This window comes from Taeniopygia guttata, chromosome 15 (assembly GCF_048771995.1).
Source record: "Taeniopygia guttata chromosome 15, bTaeGut7.mat, whole genome shotgun sequence".
Taxonomy (NCBI): domain Eukaryota; kingdom Metazoa; phylum Chordata; class Aves; order Passeriformes; family Estrildidae; genus Taeniopygia; species Taeniopygia guttata.
In genome coordinates this window covers 5,096,546-5,115,169 of record NC_133040.1, presented here as the reverse complement: position 1 = coordinate 5,115,169, position 18,624 = coordinate 5,096,546, and the positions used below count along the sequence as shown (strand labels likewise).

General features: G+C 45.9%; 1 protein-coding gene across 1 annotated transcript in view; it reads left to right on the top strand.

The window, feature by feature from the left end:
• MED13L (mediator complex subunit 13L) overlaps nucleotides 1–18,624 on the top strand; it is a 168,229-nt gene that overhangs the window by 135,264 nt on the left and 14,341 nt on the right. Inside the window, exons 15-22 of the mRNA XM_030286081.4 lie at nucleotides 3,304–3,524; nucleotides 6,576–6,781; nucleotides 9,045–9,991; nucleotides 10,649–10,828; nucleotides 12,386–12,609; nucleotides 13,206–13,398; nucleotides 14,964–15,411; nucleotides 16,729–16,948. Of these exons, the coding sequence (XP_030141941.4) occupies nucleotides 3,304–3,524; nucleotides 6,576–6,781; nucleotides 9,045–9,991; nucleotides 10,649–10,828; nucleotides 12,386–12,609; nucleotides 13,206–13,398; nucleotides 14,964–15,411; nucleotides 16,729–16,948 (2,639 nt within the window). The remainder of the gene's footprint in view (nucleotides 1–3,303; nucleotides 3,525–6,575; nucleotides 6,782–9,044; nucleotides 9,992–10,648; nucleotides 10,829–12,385; nucleotides 12,610–13,205; nucleotides 13,399–14,963; nucleotides 15,412–16,728; nucleotides 16,949–18,624) is intronic.

The following is an 18,624-nucleotide window of genomic DNA, read 5'->3' as shown; positions in this document are numbered from 1 at the left end:
TGAGTACAGAGCTGCACAGCTCCCACCCCCACGCCCTGGGCTCACCCAGGGTGCTCCTGTGCTGGAATTGCCAGCTTTTAATGAGGGCAGTGGGAATACAGACATGGATTTTTAATGAGCCTGCTGATACATGAGGTACTCTTCTGTTGACATTGTTGTCTTAGTGTGGAACTATGGGAGGGGTTTGTTACAAATCTTCCTTTGGAAGTTTTCCCCTCTATTCTCTGCTCACTGTTGGGCGCTTCCAGCATTACCAAGTCCCTGTTTTAAGTGTTAATCCTTCTACTCAACAAAATTGAAGAATTTAAAACCATGGCCATCATGGTGCAGCCTGTCTTGGAAGAAAATTGCATTAGACATTTGACAAATTAAAACTAAAATCACCTTCTTGGTTTAATCTTGATTTGGAAGTACATGATTAAAATCAAAGTGTTGGGTTCTAACTGCAGGCATAGTGTGGACCTTTTATAGGTGGTTGTGGTAGTGATGCTTTTGCAGGCTCTGCACATGGACAAGGGAAGTTATGAGAGTGCAGGAAGCTTCTGAAATTGTATGAAATTAGATTAAAGCAATAGGGCTTTTTTCTAAGGACTGTGCCAACAGCTGTTTGGAAAAATAACTTGTACTCTTGAGGTTTGAGGGCTTTCCCGCATTTCTTGCACCTGACAGGAGAGGGCAGCTGGGGAGGGTCAGGCTCTGCTCCCAGGGAACAGGGATAGGATGAGAGGGAACGACTTCAGGCTCTGCCAGGGGAGGCTCAGGGTGGATATTGGGAAAATTCCTTCATTGAAAGGGTTGTAAAGCCCTGGCACAGGTACCAGGGCAGTGCTGCAGTCCCCATCTCTGGGGACTTACCAACCCTGTGGATGTGGCACTTGGGGACATGGGTCAGTGGGGCCTTGGCAGTACTGGGAGTGGCTGGAGTCAGTGATCTCAGAGGGCTTTTCCAGCCTGAACAGATCTCTATGGGGGTAGGTAGCATTTCTCTTGAGACAAAGGAGAAATGTGTCTGTGTTTGTGGGACAGGAGGAAGGTGAGAATTTTTGGTGTAATAGTAACAAATCAAATTACGAATTACTTTGTGGTGAGAAGGGAGAGTGTTTGATTTCTGTGGCCACTATAAGCAGAAATCCAATCTCTCTGCAAATCATTCTTTAATGCCTTCTCATTAACTTCAGCTGGTAATGAGAACAAATTGAGGTGAAGAAAAAAAGCCAGTCTGAAGGAGATGAGTCAGAGTTTTATGGACCCATAAAAGCTCTGCTGATTTACTCAAACGTAGAAGTCTGAAATATACAGAGATTGAATTTTGACAGGTTTAGTTGATCCATAGCTTTTTAAAATATGCAAGGCTTTTTCAAGCATGACACACATGAAAATGAATGATGATAGTTGCCTGTTGCTGTAGGGTTGGGGGATTTTTTGTAATTAAACTTTTTTATGAATCTGCACTGCAGAATTTTGCTAAGTGGAGTGAGCTGGAGGTGAGAAAATGATGTAGTGCGAAGTTAAACAGATACACGCCACTTGTAGCTGTGGCCTTGCCACCAGCTGCGGAGGCACAGCAGTGTCTGTGGGGAGCTGAATTGCCTTGTACAGCATCATAAATTCCTACTGGCCACCCTTCATTTTAACCTTCCTCCCTGTCCCCTCTCCAGTGCCTAAAGCACCTCCCTCTGCTGAGAAACAGAGGGAGCCAATCCAGCTGCCAGCCTGCACATTGTATTCCATACTAATGTTGGTGGAAAAGAGTTTCTTCCATTCCGCTTAACTTCTTTTCAGCTTTGATTTATCCTGTATCAGGACAAGACTAAAGTCTTTTAAAAATTCAGATACTGAGAGAGTGGGGGAAAAAAGAATATGGACAGAGTGGGAATAATTCATAGCCCATTGTTTACTCTGCTACTCCAGATTGTGAAGGACTGGGTTCAGCTTGGACAGCTATTACCAAAAGAACTGCATTTTGAGAGGACTGCCCCTATTTAAGTGGTATCCCTTTGTCTAAAGAGTTCAGTAGCCTGGCTGTGTGAGCACAAAGGCATCCCATGCTGGGCTGCCTCTGTTAAGGCAGAGTGGAGACACATCCTGAGGCTGCAGCATCCTACACAAATGTACTGTTAGTGCAGGTATTCATAGTCCATAGATAATTTTAATTCCATCACTTACTTCTGCCTTTTTCTGTTTGTTTTTGAGAACAGTAATTCTTACCTGTTTGGATTTCCACAACACAGTGTTTACCAGTCAGAAACCCATCTGTATTAATTTATGAATTTTCCATAGTCTTTAGGCTACAGATGTAATTGAGTATAAGTGTCCTTGTGTCCCATCAGCTTGGGTATGGAAATGGGATTGGGCATTAAATCTGTCCAAAGAAGTATCTAAGAGGAGGCACTTGTGGGAATTCACCCTTCTCTAATTAGAGTAGTTAACCACTGATGGTTTTGTCCAGAGAGGATCTGTCCTAATTCAAGACAGGAAAAGAGAGCATTTATGCTGAATGTGACACAAAATAATAATGGAAGCTGTAGTTGGAAGGAAGCAGAATGAAGCTGGGGAGAACATGCAAGACTTTGCTGTGATTTGTGTTTGATTGCATTACTCTGTATAGAGCCTCTCTGTTGGGGTTGGTTCTGCTTAAAGAAGAAAAATATACAATGGATGATTTAATCATGTTCATTTCCTGAGAAGTCATTTAGGGATCTTCCTGGCTTAATGTCTTATGATGGAAAATGATAATTTTGTGGCTTCTCTGGCACTGGAACTTCAGGATTCCTGGCAGTCTGCTCCTGGGCAGAACTGCCCATGTTTGTGGCAGGAGTTGTGTTACTGTGGACCAGACAAGACTACAGTGCCTGAGTGGAGAAATCCAGCTCAGGGCACATGAATTCCAAAGGCCTCCTGGTTTAGGGCTAGGTCATCTCTGGCAAAGGGAGGAAACTCCTCTGTGATTCCTTAGAAAGAGTCGCTGAGGAGAGCTTGGTGTTAATGTCAATTCACCTTCCAGTTACGAAGGATTTATTAGTTGCTGGTAAACTGTACATTTGTTTGTCCATCTACCAGGTTGTTGTTTCTGCTGAACAATAACCTTGCAGAGTATCCCTAGGAATTTGGGGAATTTATCCCTAGGAGTTAACATTTGGCCTACACTTACACTGCTGTCAAAACCCCAGTAAGTCTGGAGAAGCTTTGCTAGTTTTTAACCAATGAAATAAGAGCTAACAGTGAATTGATCTCTTCTGTTTTACTGAATTTCCTTGAGAATTTCTATTTGAATGATTAACTGTGTTATTTCATCCTCTTCAGCTGTGGCAGATCTCCAAAGGATGTTCCCAACACCACCCTCTTTAGAACAGCACCCTGCCTTCTCCCCAGTGATGAGTTACAAAGATGGAATAAGTTCAGAAACTGTGACTGCCTTGGGAATGATGGAGAGTCCTATGGTCAACATGGTTCCAACACAGCTGGCTGAGTTTAAAATGGAGGTGGAGGATGGATTAGGTAGCCCTAAACCTGAAGAAATTAAGGTAACATGCCACAAATATGGGATTTTTACAAATGTACACTTTGAATTTTACAAACATGTAGTGTTTGTAGCAACTAACAAATGTGAGCTGGAGCTCTGTAAAGAACCTGTCAGCCTGGAGCTGGAAAAATACTCTTCTCTAGTAGAAGAGTTTTTTAATAGTTTCGCTGATTTAACTGTAGGCATTTTGTAATTTTATGTTTTTAATGGTTCTGGGTGTTCTCAGGAAACAAACAGTATTGTGTGTGAAATGAGCCCTGGGCCTAATAGAAAGAATGTCAATGTATGGAAAAACTCCACACTTGTGGCTAAGTAGCTGTTAAATGATGTATTTCTTTAGATAATTTCTGTATGGCACCTTTGCTGTGCCCCCCTCCCTGCTGCCAGGATGGCACACAGTGGGATAAAGTGGTGCATGTAGAAAGGCTGCCTTTATCTCTCTGAAATGTTCCTTTTTTGGTTAGGGTTGAAACTCTCTGAGAAAGCCCAGGGGTTGAACTTGCTCTGTTTCTTCTTCAGCTGATGTTACTTCACAAGTTTTAAGGCCAGATGGGACCATTCTTATCTGACTTTCTGTATAACACAGGTCAGGTAATGTCACCTAGTTCCTCCTCTCTCGAGTCCTGTAGTGTCTCAGTAAAGAGCTGTTTGTAGCTGGGGACTCTGGGTTCTTGTGACATCCCAGTGTGGCCATTTCTCCATAGCATCCCATGGAGGGACCCAGCATCAGCACTGATACACATAGGTTGTGTCATTGTTCCATCACAGGGTAAGAGTAGGGCACAAATCATTCTGCTTGTGTGTCCTGCATTTCTGAACTTCTGGGGCTGCCTTTTGTCACCTTTGGCAGAAGGTACTGTTGCCATATTTCCATGCATACAGCCTGAGGGTTTTTTTTAATTAAAAATGCACTTTTTGTGTGGAAATGCACAGCATGTTGTTCTGCAGCAAGCTGTTCTCTACACAGGGAATAAAATGGGAGATGCCCCCTCTATCTCTGGCTTCCTGATAGTCCCCATCCTTTGACTGTCTAGCCTAATTCTCCTTCAGACCCACTCTGTCCCTCATGTGCCACAGCCTGTTCCTTCTGTTTCAGCAGCCATCTCTCTCTCCAGCACCACCTCCTTCCCTCTCCTTTGTGCCCATGTTGGAATTGATTGAGGGCTGATTTTTAGGGATCTGCATTGCTGAGCCAGGGACACGCTTGCAGCTGTGTGGACAAGAAGTGGCTGTGTGTTGGTGTGAGGATACTGATGGATGCTTTTGTTCAGTGTAAATGATGTGGTCAGCTGTCAACCAGGACATTTTCCTGCCAGCAGGAACAGCATCCCTCAGGCAGACTGCAAGGGAGGCCGTGGCAAATCCCACAGGGTGACTGACTTCTTCCACAGGAGCTTTCAATTTTGTCCCTGGGAGAGAAGGGAGTCCCTGTCCCTGGCAGGAAGCAGGACAGCATGTGGGACAGCATTCCAGGGTTGTGCTCCCATGTTTTTGTGTCAGTCCAGTGTGTCCAATCAGACCCCAGAATTCCCAGCTCATTCTCCTGCCAAGGGCTGAGCTGGCAGGGAGCTTAGATAGGGGCTTTGCAGATGTGGGAGGGAATTCCCAGTATCCCTCCTGATGGCATAACCCAGCTGGATATCAGGACAGGGGGCAAGTCTGCTTTGATACTGCCAGATCTCCCCTTCCTTCCCTTCCTCCCCTTCTTCCCCTTCCTCCCTCTCACTTGGAGGCACATTGGAGGCCTTCTCAGTGCTCCAGGACAGTCTCCATTGCCCATCTTGAGTTGGTGCATCCACAAGTTGTTATGCCACTACAGGAGTTTGAAATAAGTTTTTTATAATGTTTGTAAGACTTTGCCTTGCCACAGACTTTGCTGGTTTTTTTTCTTTTCCTTGTGCAGTAAATTGTTTGTTTAAGAGTAGGATAACTTGGGCCTGGAAAAAAAAAGGTCTGTCTTGGAATTTGTTGAGCTGAAGGTTTTGGAGTGGGAACAGATTTCAGGGCATCATTGATACCAAAGATATTTTAATCTCCCTCACAGCCATTGCAGGAGTATTAAAATACTTACTTCAATTCTGCCTGAGAACATTTCCAACAGCACAACTGACTTGCTTCTTTGTGTGTCACACCTGCTTATACACACCAGTGGGGGAAACAAGCACTAAACCCATTGCTGATCATTCTGAGAACGTGGAAGTAGATTCCTTGTGCTGAGCATTCTGCAGCTGGAGATAGAAAGCCACACATTCCTCATCCCTCAATGCTTGACAAGGTGCAAGGGAAAAAAATACAAAGCTCTGATGAGATATTAAATACTGAGACTGCTGTTACTGTTTTCATGCTGATTTTTACTTTGCAGTAGTGCCTCAAGAGGACTAATTCTGTTCTCCTGAAAGAGCTGGAATAGCTATAGAAACCCTGGCTGAAGTTCTTGTCATCACTCGCTGCAAGCAAATGTGATAGTCACTGCAAGCCCAGCTGGGCTGAATTTCACTGATAGTTAATACTGTGTTTGCTGGATTGTTTAGATATTTGTATTTAATACTCTGTGCAATGATTGGCATGTGCAAAGTGTGCACTGTTATTGCTAAAGTGATGTGAACCCCCACAGTGGGGGTTATTTAGAGGCTGCCTCAAGGCACCTCAGGGTTCCTCACACTGTGACAGCCTCTCCCCACTGTCAATAGAGAAGTCTTGCAAAGATCAATCTTTTAAGTGCCTAAATGAGGTGCTAAAAGTTAGGTAGTGTGAAAATTTCATAGTGCACTACTCATGTTTCAGGCACAGCTTGTCTGAAATGAGCTTGATCCAATTGTGAAACCTCCTGCCATAAAGCTGTGCAGCATCTCGGGATAACAGGGAGCCTCAGCTGAGTTTCCTTGAAGGAACTGCTCTTGAATGCCTTGTAAAAAGAATAAATATAGTTAATTTTGGGGGGGAAAGTAGTAATTTTAGAGGGTTCAAACAGTACAATAGATTTTAATTTTAAAAAATATTTAAAGAGCAGCATGACCACACTGTTGTAACCAAGGTCACTTGGATGTTACAGGATTTTTCGTATGTGCACAAAGTTCCATCATTTCAACCTTTCGTGGGCTCTTCCCTGTTTGCTCCACTGAAGATTCTGCCCAGCCAGTGCCTCCTACCTCTGAAGATTCCAGATGCCTGCATCTTCAGGCCTTCTTGGGCTGTTCCTCCGAAAATTGAACAACTTCCATTGCCACCTGCAGCCACTTTCATCAGAGATGGCTACAAGTAAGTACAGCCTTGGAGGAAATGGGTCTGTCAAGCCCATGCCTAAAGCTGGGTAACTAAAATGCTTGTTTGTATTGACACTGCTTTAACCTGCAAATGTATTTTAAACCTTTTAGGTTTGTCACTGACTGAGTTCAACACAGTTCTGATAGCAGGAACATTTAACCCTGGCTTTGGCAGTCAGGGGTGTTCCAGTGTGTGTCCATTCTCAGTGCTTTTAAAGGAACAGGATACATGCAGTGCCTGAATTAATGGTAATTTTTGATACAGGAAAATATTGCCATTCAACAGAAACCACAAGTGTCGGGAAACAAAATTAATGCACTGAAGCCATCACATCTCTGCTCTCCCATTTCCATGTCCAGCCTCCAGCCAGGCTCCCTTGTGTCACTTTGAGCTCCAGCCTGGTGATCTCTGGTCCTGGTGACTCCGTTTGCCATTCTGAACACTCTGGAAATGTTAAGTGGGTCTATGAGAACTCCCCAGTCTGTGCTCCCATGAGCTCCTCTGAGCTCCTGTGTTGTCTCTGAGTGGGGCTGTGGGGAGCCGCTGATCAGACAGATGTTGGTCCATGTCCTGTCCTGTCCCACCCTTCCTGATACCAAAAGAGGAGAGTGCCATGACCTACAGGGAACCACCGACATTCATTTTCAAAGCTTGGATTCCTCACTCAGTTCTCAGAAATTAGCAATGTTTATGGAGGAAATTCATTGCTGGAGGTTTTGAATGCTAGCAAGAATTGCACCATTAAATTAATAAAACCTCTTAAAAAGCATAGTAATAGTACAAAAGTCTCCTGCTGCACTACTTCACTTCTAGAGGAAGCAGTCTGTATCTTTAAATCAGTCTGTAAATCTTTTAAATCAGTCGTTTTGCAGCCCCAGAGGGTCCTTCAGTGTTCTCAAAAGAATTGCAAAGGAGAAATTGTAAACCCTTGATATAGTACCTAGGGAGCAATTTAATTCTCAGGTTTTTTCATAATAGTAACTGATGCACCAGGCCTGAGCTGGTTATTAATTTCAGGTATTTGTTGGGGGAAAAAACCCTTTCATTTTCAATCTAATCCAATTAGAGTGAGGATTATTACTGCAGGCTTCCGACAGAGTGGTGATTGCCAATCAGGGTTTCTAGGTCACCTTTTCTTATTAGTCTGAGGCATGCACTCCGCTGCAGCTCCACAGCTCCTTCAGACTCTGCTTCATTATTTTCTCCTCTCCTGCTTTGAGTTGGACACACATCAGTTCAAGGTAATAAAATGGTTGTAAGGAAAGAGGTCTTCAGTGTTTTCCTTTTCAAGTCACTATTGATAGGTGGGCATTCAAATGCTAGTCCTTTCCAATGACACACAAAATACACTGTGAGGACAAACATGGAAAAATCCTGTTTCTCCTTCCTTATCTAGAGACTCATTGAGATCTTACACTCTTTCCTCATTCTAATATGCAATTAACACATTACAAGAAAAGTAAGCAGGTTAGAAGTGATCTGGAAAGAGAAAAGTAAGATACTCTTCTTTGATTAGCCCCTTATTACCTGTTTCTTGAATCGAGTCCTTGCAGATGGAAGACAGATCTCATGGGAATGTACAAACTGTTCTGTGGTCACTTGAATTTGGCAGGAAATGACAAAAACAGAGTAATAAAACTCAATCATGAATGGAGATGACCCAAAAATATGATTCTTAGCTTTACTGGACTAACAGTTTGTAATGTAACATATCCCATTGTGCCATAGACTGTGTGATCTGAAATGAGGATTTGAATTTATAGAATCATACAGAGTGTGTCCATGAGGTGACACCATGTATCAGAGCCACATGTATGACTTTTGACAATTATTTCAAGTGATCATTTCTAAAATAAAGATTTCTATCTCTCTGAAATACTTTCATTCCTACTAATCTGTGTCTCTTCACAGATAGTGGTGTTTAAAATAAAAGTGACTATTCTTTTTTCCCTAAAAAAGTTGCAAACGTTCTAAATCTTAAGTTGATCATTTGTCTAGAAATTGTTCTCAAGAGTGTTTGAGTTTTAGGCCATAAGATTACTCTTTAAGAGGGTGAAGTAATACTTTTTATCACAATTATAAGAAACAGTGGTGCTTGTGGTGAGAATTCTGAGTTCTGTTGAGAGCAACAAGTCAAGGTTATGACCAGAGTGTTCTTTACTGCAGTTTCAATGAAACCCTTCAGGTTCCAGTATCTCCTTGTATTTAAAAATGAGCTTTGACAGAACAGGTCTCTGTTCCCATCCCTTCCCTGCAGCAACGTGCCCAGCGTGGGCAGCCTGGCGGACCAGGACTACCTGCAGATGAGCACGCCCCAGATGAGCACGCCGGTGATGCTCAACAGCGCGGCCCCTGCCAGCAACAGCGGCGCAGGGGTGCTGCCGTCCCCGGCCACGCCGCGCTTCTCGGTGCCCACGCCGCGCACGCCGCGCACGCCCAGGACTCCCCGCGGCGGGGGCACCGCCAGCGGCCAGGGCTCCGTCAAGTACGACAGCACGGACCAGGGCTCCCCCGCCTCCACGCCCTCCACCACGCAGCCGCTCAACTCGGTGGAGCCGGGCACGGTGCAGCCCATCCCGGAGGCGCACAGCCTGTACGTGACCCTCATCCTCTCCGACTCCGTGCTCAACATCTTCAAGGACAGGAACTTTGACAGCTGCTGCATCTGCGCCTGCAACATGAACATCAAGGGCGCCGATGTGGGGCTGTACATCCCCGACTCCTCCAACGAGGATCAGTACCGCTGCACCTGTGGCTTCAGCGCCATCATGAACCGCAAGCTCGGCTACAACTCCGGGCTCTTCATCGAGGATGAGCTGGATATTTTCGGCAAGACCTCAGACATTGGCCAGGCTGCAGAAAGGCGACTGATGATCTGCCAGAGCAACTTGTTCTCACAGATGGGAGAGGGAACCAGGAGGAGCCAGGAGCCTCCCATGAGCCTCCTGCTGCTGCTGCAGAACCAGCACACGCAGCCCTTCACCTCACTGAGCTGCCTGGATTACATGGCTTCCAACAACCGCCAGACACTGCCCTGTGTCAACCTGAGCTACGACCGGCTGCAGGCTGACAGCAACGACTCCTGGGTGGAATGTTTCAACGCCCTGGAGCAGGGCAGGCAGTACGTGGACAACCCCACGGGGGGCAAGGTGGATGAAGCCCTTGTCCGAAGTGCCACTGTCCATTCCTGGCCTCACAGCAACGGTACATGCACAGCTGAGTCTTTTGTCTCTGAATGTTTTGTGACCTCTGTAAATTTGTTTAGTTGCGATCCACATCATCTTTATGTGGGAAATGACAGGACTAAAAATATGCTGGAGATAAAGTAGATTTCTGAATATGTAAATTACATCTGAAGTACCAATAATCTAGTTGTCCTCAGACTTTGTAGCCTAAATTGGGAATGAGTCTGTGGAAGTTCACAAATCTGAAGCAAATTCAGTTATTTGGGGAGAGGCAAAATTAGAGGCCCTTTTTGATTTCGGAGAAGGGTATAAGCAGTCAGCAGAAGAGAATTGCTCTGTTTGAGTTAGAGGGGGAAAAGGGGAAAATGTCCTCGGGTGGGGGGAAATTACAATTAAAAATTACTTGTTTGTATATTGAAGCTATATAGCTCTGACGTCTTGTGACCTGAGCTGGACACCAGTGATACTGAAATGTGTGTGTAAATTGCTGTGGTGACAGCAGTGTTTTTGAAAATGCCATGAAATTGCACATTGAGTACCATCCAGCTAATTAGAGTTGTCCAAATTCCATGGGCAGTGTGCAGAGCAATTCGAGGAACAATCCACAAAAGCTGTTGCTGTGTCTGAGGGATTGCTGTTCCTCCCTGAAGTGATCGCTGCTCCTTGTTCCTTGCAGTGCTGGACATCAGCATGCTCTCCTCCCAGGACGTGGTGCGCATGCTGCTCTCCCTGCAGCCCTTTCTCCAGGATGCCATCCAGAAGAAGCGGACAGGAAGGACCTGGGAGAACATCCAGCACGTCCAGGGACCACTCACCTGGCAGCAATTCCATAAGATGGCAGGACGGGGGACATATGGTACCTACACTGGGCTCGGTGCCAAGTTAGAGTGCAGCTTCCTAGAAATGGGCACTTTCTCCTGGAAATGATAGGAAGGGGCTGTTCATATGGTCATGGGGTGGGAGGCTCATCACAGAGGTTTAAAGTGCCTCCAAAGGCCTTCACCCCGGTGAAGGTTTTACCCCTCCAGGTGATGCACATTTACAGGGAGCAGAAACTGTGGGTAAGGCGCTCAGCGCCCCAACCTGAAGGGGGACTGGCTCAGACCAAAGCAACCTGGTGTAGAGAAAATGGGAACAGAGGGAGCTGCTGAAATGGGCCACATCATAATGGGAACAGAGTCTGTGTGAACGCTACACATCCCAAAAAACTGGGAATGCTTTCTCCACGCAGGTTCTTGTAGCCTTAATGAGACATTTCAGTCGGTATCTCCTCGCACTTCTGTAAAATGCACAATAACAAACCAGATTTTGACTGTGTAGGTTTGCAGAATAACATCTGACATTTCACCCTGGCTTAACCAGTGCAGTCTGGTTTAATGTTTTTCTTACAGCTCTACCACATTTTGCTCTCTATTGGTATATAATATATTGCTGCTTTCCTTGGGGCTGAGACAACTGGGGGTAACTCCACTTCCTGTCTAAAGCTGTTGTGCCCCACCAGCAGCACTTATAATAATTTTCCCAGAATTTGTAATTTGAAGAGTTAGGATTTGCCAATTGTTACCAGAGAATAGCACCAAAATTCCCATAGAGTGCAGAGCAGAACCTTTGATGGAAAGTCAGTGAATTTTACTGGATGCTGACTTTTTAATAAAGTTGAATTATATTCTGCAGGAACTACTGGGTATATTTTAGCTTGACATTTTCAGCAATATTTCTTCTACTGAGGCAGTATCTGGGAGAAACCCTGTTACATAGGGTAATAATCCTCTCTGTGGGGACAGCAGTGCTTGGAGCAAATCCTATGGAGAAGGGCAGGAGGCAATTTTTAGAATTATAACTTTGTGTAGTATTATATATCTGGGAATGAATTTCTCTAAGCACCAGGAATTTTGCACAACCAGGTGGAGGTGGATGAAGAGCTGTAAGGTCAGCTTTTGTGTTCCTGTTATTACTTGTGATTGAACAGGAACTCCATGGCTATGGTTATGGATATGACAAAGGAAAACCAGGAGATGAAGCCTGGGAAGGGCAGTACACGAGCTTGGAGTACACTGGGAGATGTTTTATTGCAGCTTTCTAGGAAAGTTTAAGTGGTGCTTGGATCAGCTCCCTCTACTTCGGCCAACAACTTTGATTATATGACATTCCTTAAGTACGATATAAATCTTCCCTCTCCTTTATTAAGTATCTTTTCCAAGAAGAAAGGCTGGAAGCACATGGTTTATCAGGCATGGCACACCCTTGATAACCATTTCCATTCCATGATAAATGTGTAGGACACTCAGAACAGAAAGGGATGCGTGATTTCCAATATTCCTGTAAAAGAACCCACTTCCTGGGCCATCAGAGACCCACTGCAGTTAAGACAGATATTTTAACTTTTTTTCTCTTTGTTTTTTCTCCTGTGAAGGCTCTGAGGAATCTCCTGAGCCTCTCCCAATCCCGACGCTGTTGGTGGGCTATGACAAGGACTTCCTGACAATCTCTCCGTTCTCCCTGCCCTTCTGGGAGAGGCTCCTGCTGGACCCCTACGGGGGCCATCGGGATGTCGCCTACATCGTGGTGTGTCCGGAAAATGAGGCCTTGCTCGACGGAGCCAAAACTTTCTTCAGGGACTTGAGTGCTGTATACGAGGTTGGAAAGAGGGACCACACTGAATTATTGCTTCTTAAGTGTCATTGCTGTTGCAGTGCATGTCCGCTGGGAAAAAATCTATGGGCTTTAGAGTAACAACTATTAGAATAAGGGGATTTTTTTCATTTTGGGCTTTATGCACTTTCAGAGTCCAAGAATGCTGTCTTAGTGACACTGGGATTCTCTGGGCGTTTTGGGGTGTTTGTTGCTGTCTGCTCTTCCCAGCATACATTCATTTCACAGAGGAGGCAGCAGTGACATTAATAGAGCTGCAGCCTCCCTGTGGTGGCCCTACTAAGCCTAAAGAGCAAGGAACACATTAAAGAAGGTGTTGTTTTCTCACAGTTGCTAGGCTGGGGATAAAAGCATTTATTTCTTTAGCTTGTACTCCCCAATATATCTGATTCCTTTGTAACCTTAGTTTTGCTGTGCAGTTCAAGCCAACAAATAAATGTAACCCTTTTTTAAAATATATTTATTAGGAAGCCCCTAGCTGTGTGCTGAGAAGGAGGGGCTTAAGCCACAAACCAGTCTCTGTAACGTCCTGGGGTGGTTGGCGTCTCCTTACGGGCATTTGTCCTTCCCTCCCCTGGCAGATGTGCAGACTTGGGCAGCACAAGCCCATCTGCAAGGTGCTGCGGGACGGGATCATGCGGGTGGGCAAGAGCGTGGCGCAGAAGCTGACGGACGAGCTGGTGAGCGAGTGGTTCAGCCAGCCCTGGGGCTCCGAGGACTGTGACAATCATTCCAGGCTCAAGCTCTACGCGCAGGTCTGCCGCCATCACCTCGGTGAGTGACACCCCACGGCTCTGGGGACTGCGAGGGCCATGTGCAAACCCAAAGGGTGGGTTTTCTAAAGATGCAGATTATGGTCTGTTTAAATATTTAAAAGATATTACAAGGCTTTACATTAAATTATTCCATGTTAAATTTGCGTCCTTCAGAAAGTTGTGTTGTTTTTCACTCTGGGGAATTGTGTCAGAGATTCAAATTCTTATCTTTTTAGAAAAGTCAATTTGATATAAGGTGTTTGTGTATCACAAAGATCACAGAATGACAGTCTGGTCTGGTTTGGATCATAAAACTCATCCTGTTCCACCCCCTGGGACCCTTTCACCAGACCAGGTTGTTTAAAGTCTTCTGCAACCTGGCCCTGAATACTTCCCAGGATGGGGCAGGTGTTCCACACAAGACTGAAGGTGTCCATGGATCTGGTTTATTGCTGCTGACACATCTCATCATACCTGTGTGACAGAGCCGTGTCATGCAGCCTCCAGTGTAAAGGTGTATTTACAGGAGCGGGGATGTCACTGGGTCTGTGCAAAGGCAGTGAGTTAACACGGGCAGAAGAGGAAGTGCTGGTGTCCTTGGTGCCTGTGGCATCAGTCTGCTGTGTCTGGATCCTTGAAACCACACGACTCTGAAGTGGACCTCGTGCTTATTCCCCCCCGAAACAGTGACACTTCTAACAGATCAGCTTGGTTGGTTTTGTTATGGCACCTTGCCCTGTTCTACACCAACCTCAGGAACACTTGTTCAGTGAGGGACTGTAGAACCTGAGGGTGTGGAAGGCTGTAACGTTTCCTGGGGTAGGATCAGCTAAGTTCTGCTGGCTGAGTCCCTAGAGTCACCTGATTTCAGCTGGGGACAGACATGGCTGTTTCCTCCCAGAATGGTCCAGAGTCAACATATATTGTATATGACTGAAAATTGGGATCTTAGCATGAGACACAGGAATTATGGCAAGCCAAGAAAGTTTTACAACATTACTGAAGTACCTCCAGCATCCCCACAGAATGCAGCAACATGTGCACAGCCAGGTGAAGGACTGGGCTGCTCGGTTCACACCTGAGGCGTCTGGCAGGGGCAGCATTGGAAACTTCTGTGCTGGTGATTTACACCACCTCAGGGAGCAAATAAATAATAAATATTCATTTATCACTGTGGTATCTCACAGCAGAAATCACTACATTTAAGTTTGCCATGATTGTAGCTCAGATATAAACGACTCTAAGGTTTTCAGCCTGACAGAGATAACTTGTCAGAGACTGCAGAGCTGAGCACTGTACAATGCTGTTACTGCCACAGTTTGGCCAGAAAGCAGAATGTGTCAGTACCAGCTTAAAGTTACAAAGCCCTGCAAAGTCAGTCCTGATTTTAAAGACGATATATATTACTTTGAATTGACACCCTCAGAAATGGATTCCAAAGCAAACAGTGGTCATGGAGAGTCAATTCTTTCAGCATTTGTGTACTCTTACAATGTCGTAAAAGTGCAGGGAACGTCATCCGATTTGCAGGCTGATGCAGGTTCCTTTGATCTGTCACTAATCCCTCTTTCCATGCCATTCCAGCACCTTACTTGGCCACCCTGCAGCTGGACAGCAGCCTTCTGCTGCCCCCCAAGTACCAAACGCCGGCTCCGAGCCAGCCGCAGGCAGCTCCCGGGAGCTCGGGACCCGCTCCCTCCAGCGCCTCCTCGTGTCTCTCGGCCGCCGCTGGGGCCCCTGCCACGGGCAGCTCCTTCAGCTCCACGCCCAGCGCGGGCACCACGAGCCTTCCGGCAGGGAGCGCGTCCTCCTCGGGCTCCTCGGTGCCACAGCTCTCCGCGTCCTCTGCCACGCCCGGCGCCAGCCAGATGGGCACCTCCTCCACGCCGGGCTTCAGCGGCACCGCCGGCTCGGGGCAGGGCGGCGGCGCCGCGGGAGGCGCAGCCGAGCGCTCGCAGGGCAGCGCGGGCCCCGGGACCGACACCGAGCCGGGCCCCACCCTGCCACCGCAGCAGCAAGAGGGACAGGAAGGGTAAGCGCTCACCTGGCTCACAGTGCTGCTCTCTAATCCCCTGTGCGGTGCTCAGACAGCCTCTGAGCCTTAGGGAAACCCTTCAAAGGAGAGGCCTCTCTGACAGGTGCGGCGCAGCCGAGCAGGTGGGAGCGGAGCAGGGCCCGTTCCTGTGTGAAGCAGTCACTGACAAAGGGGAGCTGGGAAAAACACCCCTCTGGTTTTTCATCACAAGAATCCCAGCCTGATTCAGCTGCATGGATGTGGAGCTGCCTTAGGACCCTCCACCTGCCCTGTCCTTGCAGCACCAGGAGCACAGGGGTGTGTCAGGTCCTGTGCCACACCTGTGGCTTGGCACTTGCACGTACCCCAAGGAGCTGAGTGTCTCTTGCTCCATCACACCTGCAACATTAACACATGCAAAATGCAAACCATGGATTTTTTTTTTTTCCTAATTTTTTTGCATTTCAGGTGTTGTTTTGCAGGCAAGCACACTGAGGTCAGGAGACACAATCATAGTCCTGTTACTTTAAAATAAATTTGTGCAGCACAACTTTTTTAAAGACTTCATTATGAATAGCCATCCATCACATAAAAGTTAAGAAAAGGTTTTTAGCATTGTACGTAAGTAACTTCCTGAGGCAGCATGTTTTTCATTTTTCTTGTAATAGTGCACATTGCTGATGGTCCTGGTGTGTGTGTTACAGAGAGGGAAATGCCCACATCCTGCTGTAGCTGGGCTTGTCCTTGAGACATCTGTTCCCTGATCTGTGCAGAACACCCTTTGAGCAGCTGCAGGGGCTTCTGACAGAGGCTGAGTGCTTTGATCACTTGCAGATGTTGAGCCTCGCTCTCCTGGCTGAGGCACGGGAGGAGCATTTTACCAAGTAAGAAATTCTCAATTGCTCATTCTATTGCCAGTGGAGCCTTCCCTGGACCTGAGCAGGACCCCAGGCTCCATGAATTGCTTTGGCACTTCTAAACTCCTACTCCTCCCCTTCCACCTCTCTCAAAAGCAAACCTTAAACTGCACTGAAACCCAGACACACACCTACATGAAAAGATACACAGCTAAGGAGTCAACTTTTCCATATTCTTCAGGTATAATCTGGTCTGATTGCATTCAGTGAGATGATGTTAGACTGGGGGGTACCTTTAATGCCTGATTAATCCCAGGTATTTTGGATTAGGAGCTGCTGTGAGCACAGCTCATCTCAATGCCTGTCCTCGTGGGTTTTGGTTTTGCTTCTGGGTGCCAGAATTGCTCGTGCTTTCCCTCCCCCTGGCTCAGCCTGGCCCCAGACACAAGCAGTACTGACGCTGTGGCTCTGCCCCCAGCACGTCGGAGCGGGAGCGGATCGGGGTCCCCACAGAGCCGGACGCTGCGGACAGCAACGCCTACCCCCCCGCCGTGGTCATCTACATGGTGGACCCCTTCACCTACACTGCTGACGAGGAGTCTGCCTCCACCAACTTCTGGCTCCTGAGCCTCATGAGATGCTACACAGAAATGTTGGACAACTTGCCTGAGAATATGAGGAATTCTTTCATTCTCCAGGTAATTCTGCCTTCCTCTGTAGCTTCACACTGAGTCTCTGTGGCACAGCACACCTGTGATATGGACACTGTGCTAAAAGAGATAAATGACAGATAATACATGAAATGTAGGTGGCATTTACAAATTATTTTGTTGAGAGTGCAAGTCTGTATAAAAAAACAACCCCTTGTGTTTGTTTTGATGAGGAAATTAATTAGAGCAGCCACAGTATCCCTGCAATAAATATGTCCTGTGGTCCCAGCAATCCTATCTGATCAGTGCCTCCTGGAGAGGGATTTCAATTATTTAAGTTGTAACTCGAGTTGCCATTGCCAAAACTGGTCAGTTGTTCCTTTGATTGCTTTACATGTTGAGTTGTTTGCTATTTATATTCCCTTGATTTATACTATTTAATCCAAAAGAAGTACGTGAAACCAGACATTTAATGTATAATATAACTATTGTATTGTTATTATCTGCTTCTTAAAAAATAATTTACCATGTAACTTGGCATATAAAAACAGTTACTTACTATGGAATTGCTGAAGAATTTAATTTGTGCAGCCAGAGGCAGCTCTTGGCCTCTTGCCCAGGCTGGCTGCATTTTGCCAGGCCTCCTGTCACAGAGGCTGAGCCTCCATAAATGTGGGGGGAATGGGAGGCCAGAGGGCACAGGCAGGAACAGTGTGAGAAGGATTTCTGTGCACCTAATCCATGTCTCACCTTGGTTTAACAGTATTTCAATTATTTCAAATTAGTTAAAAAAAAAAAAAAATTGGAAGTTCTTGTGTCTCAAGCTGGCCAAAGAAAACTGTTGCTTTTGATAGTTTTGACCTCATTGTCCCCTGAAAGGATGGGGCAAACTGTCACTAAAATATTTCAGGCTTGGGAATGAACTGAAAATCAGATCCACAAGTTCATATTGTGGTAGGCTGCAGGCAGCTGATTGATCCAGACCTAGAGGCACTAAAACCAAAGCAGCCACTGATACCACGGTGTCTGAAACACAAGAACTGTGTAACCTCTGCACTGCCATTGGAGCTGAGGCTGTGGCATGCTGACCCTTTTCCTCAGTGCTGTTTGTTTCCACATTCACTCTTTGTTCCTCAAAATACATTTTGCCAGTTGAAGTCAAAACAGCAATTTTCTCTGAAGTCAAGGGAAACATGATCCAGTTCCAGCACTGTATTCTCACAGCTGTACCACAGCACATTCAACATGCAGTTATTTCAAAATAAATCAAACCCAAATGTTTGCAGCTTTATTACCGTTCCTGTACAGAGGGGGAAAGCCCAGCTCCTGAAATCCTTGGGTAAAGCTGGCTTTTAAAAACACACAGGCACATTTAGTAAGCAGAATGTGCTGCCAAAGTTCTGAAGGTTCAAGCAAGAACTATAAAGTAGTTAAAGTTTTGTGATGCTTAAGTTTTATTACTACTGAAAATATTTGTTGAAAGAATCTGTTTGGGTCCTGTAGTGTTGGCTACAATGTAAATGTTTTATATGGACAGCTTCTGCTCCTAAGATCTCACTGTAAAAGGAAAGACACTTTAACAGCCACAAGTAGGACTTGTACAATAAAACCAGTAGATAAAAACAGTGAGGTTACAGTGATTAAATTCTAATTTTAAAATAGGTTTGATCGGAAAACTGGGGTTTTGTCATGCTTTGTTTCCTTCTGAAGGAGTGTTGTGCTAT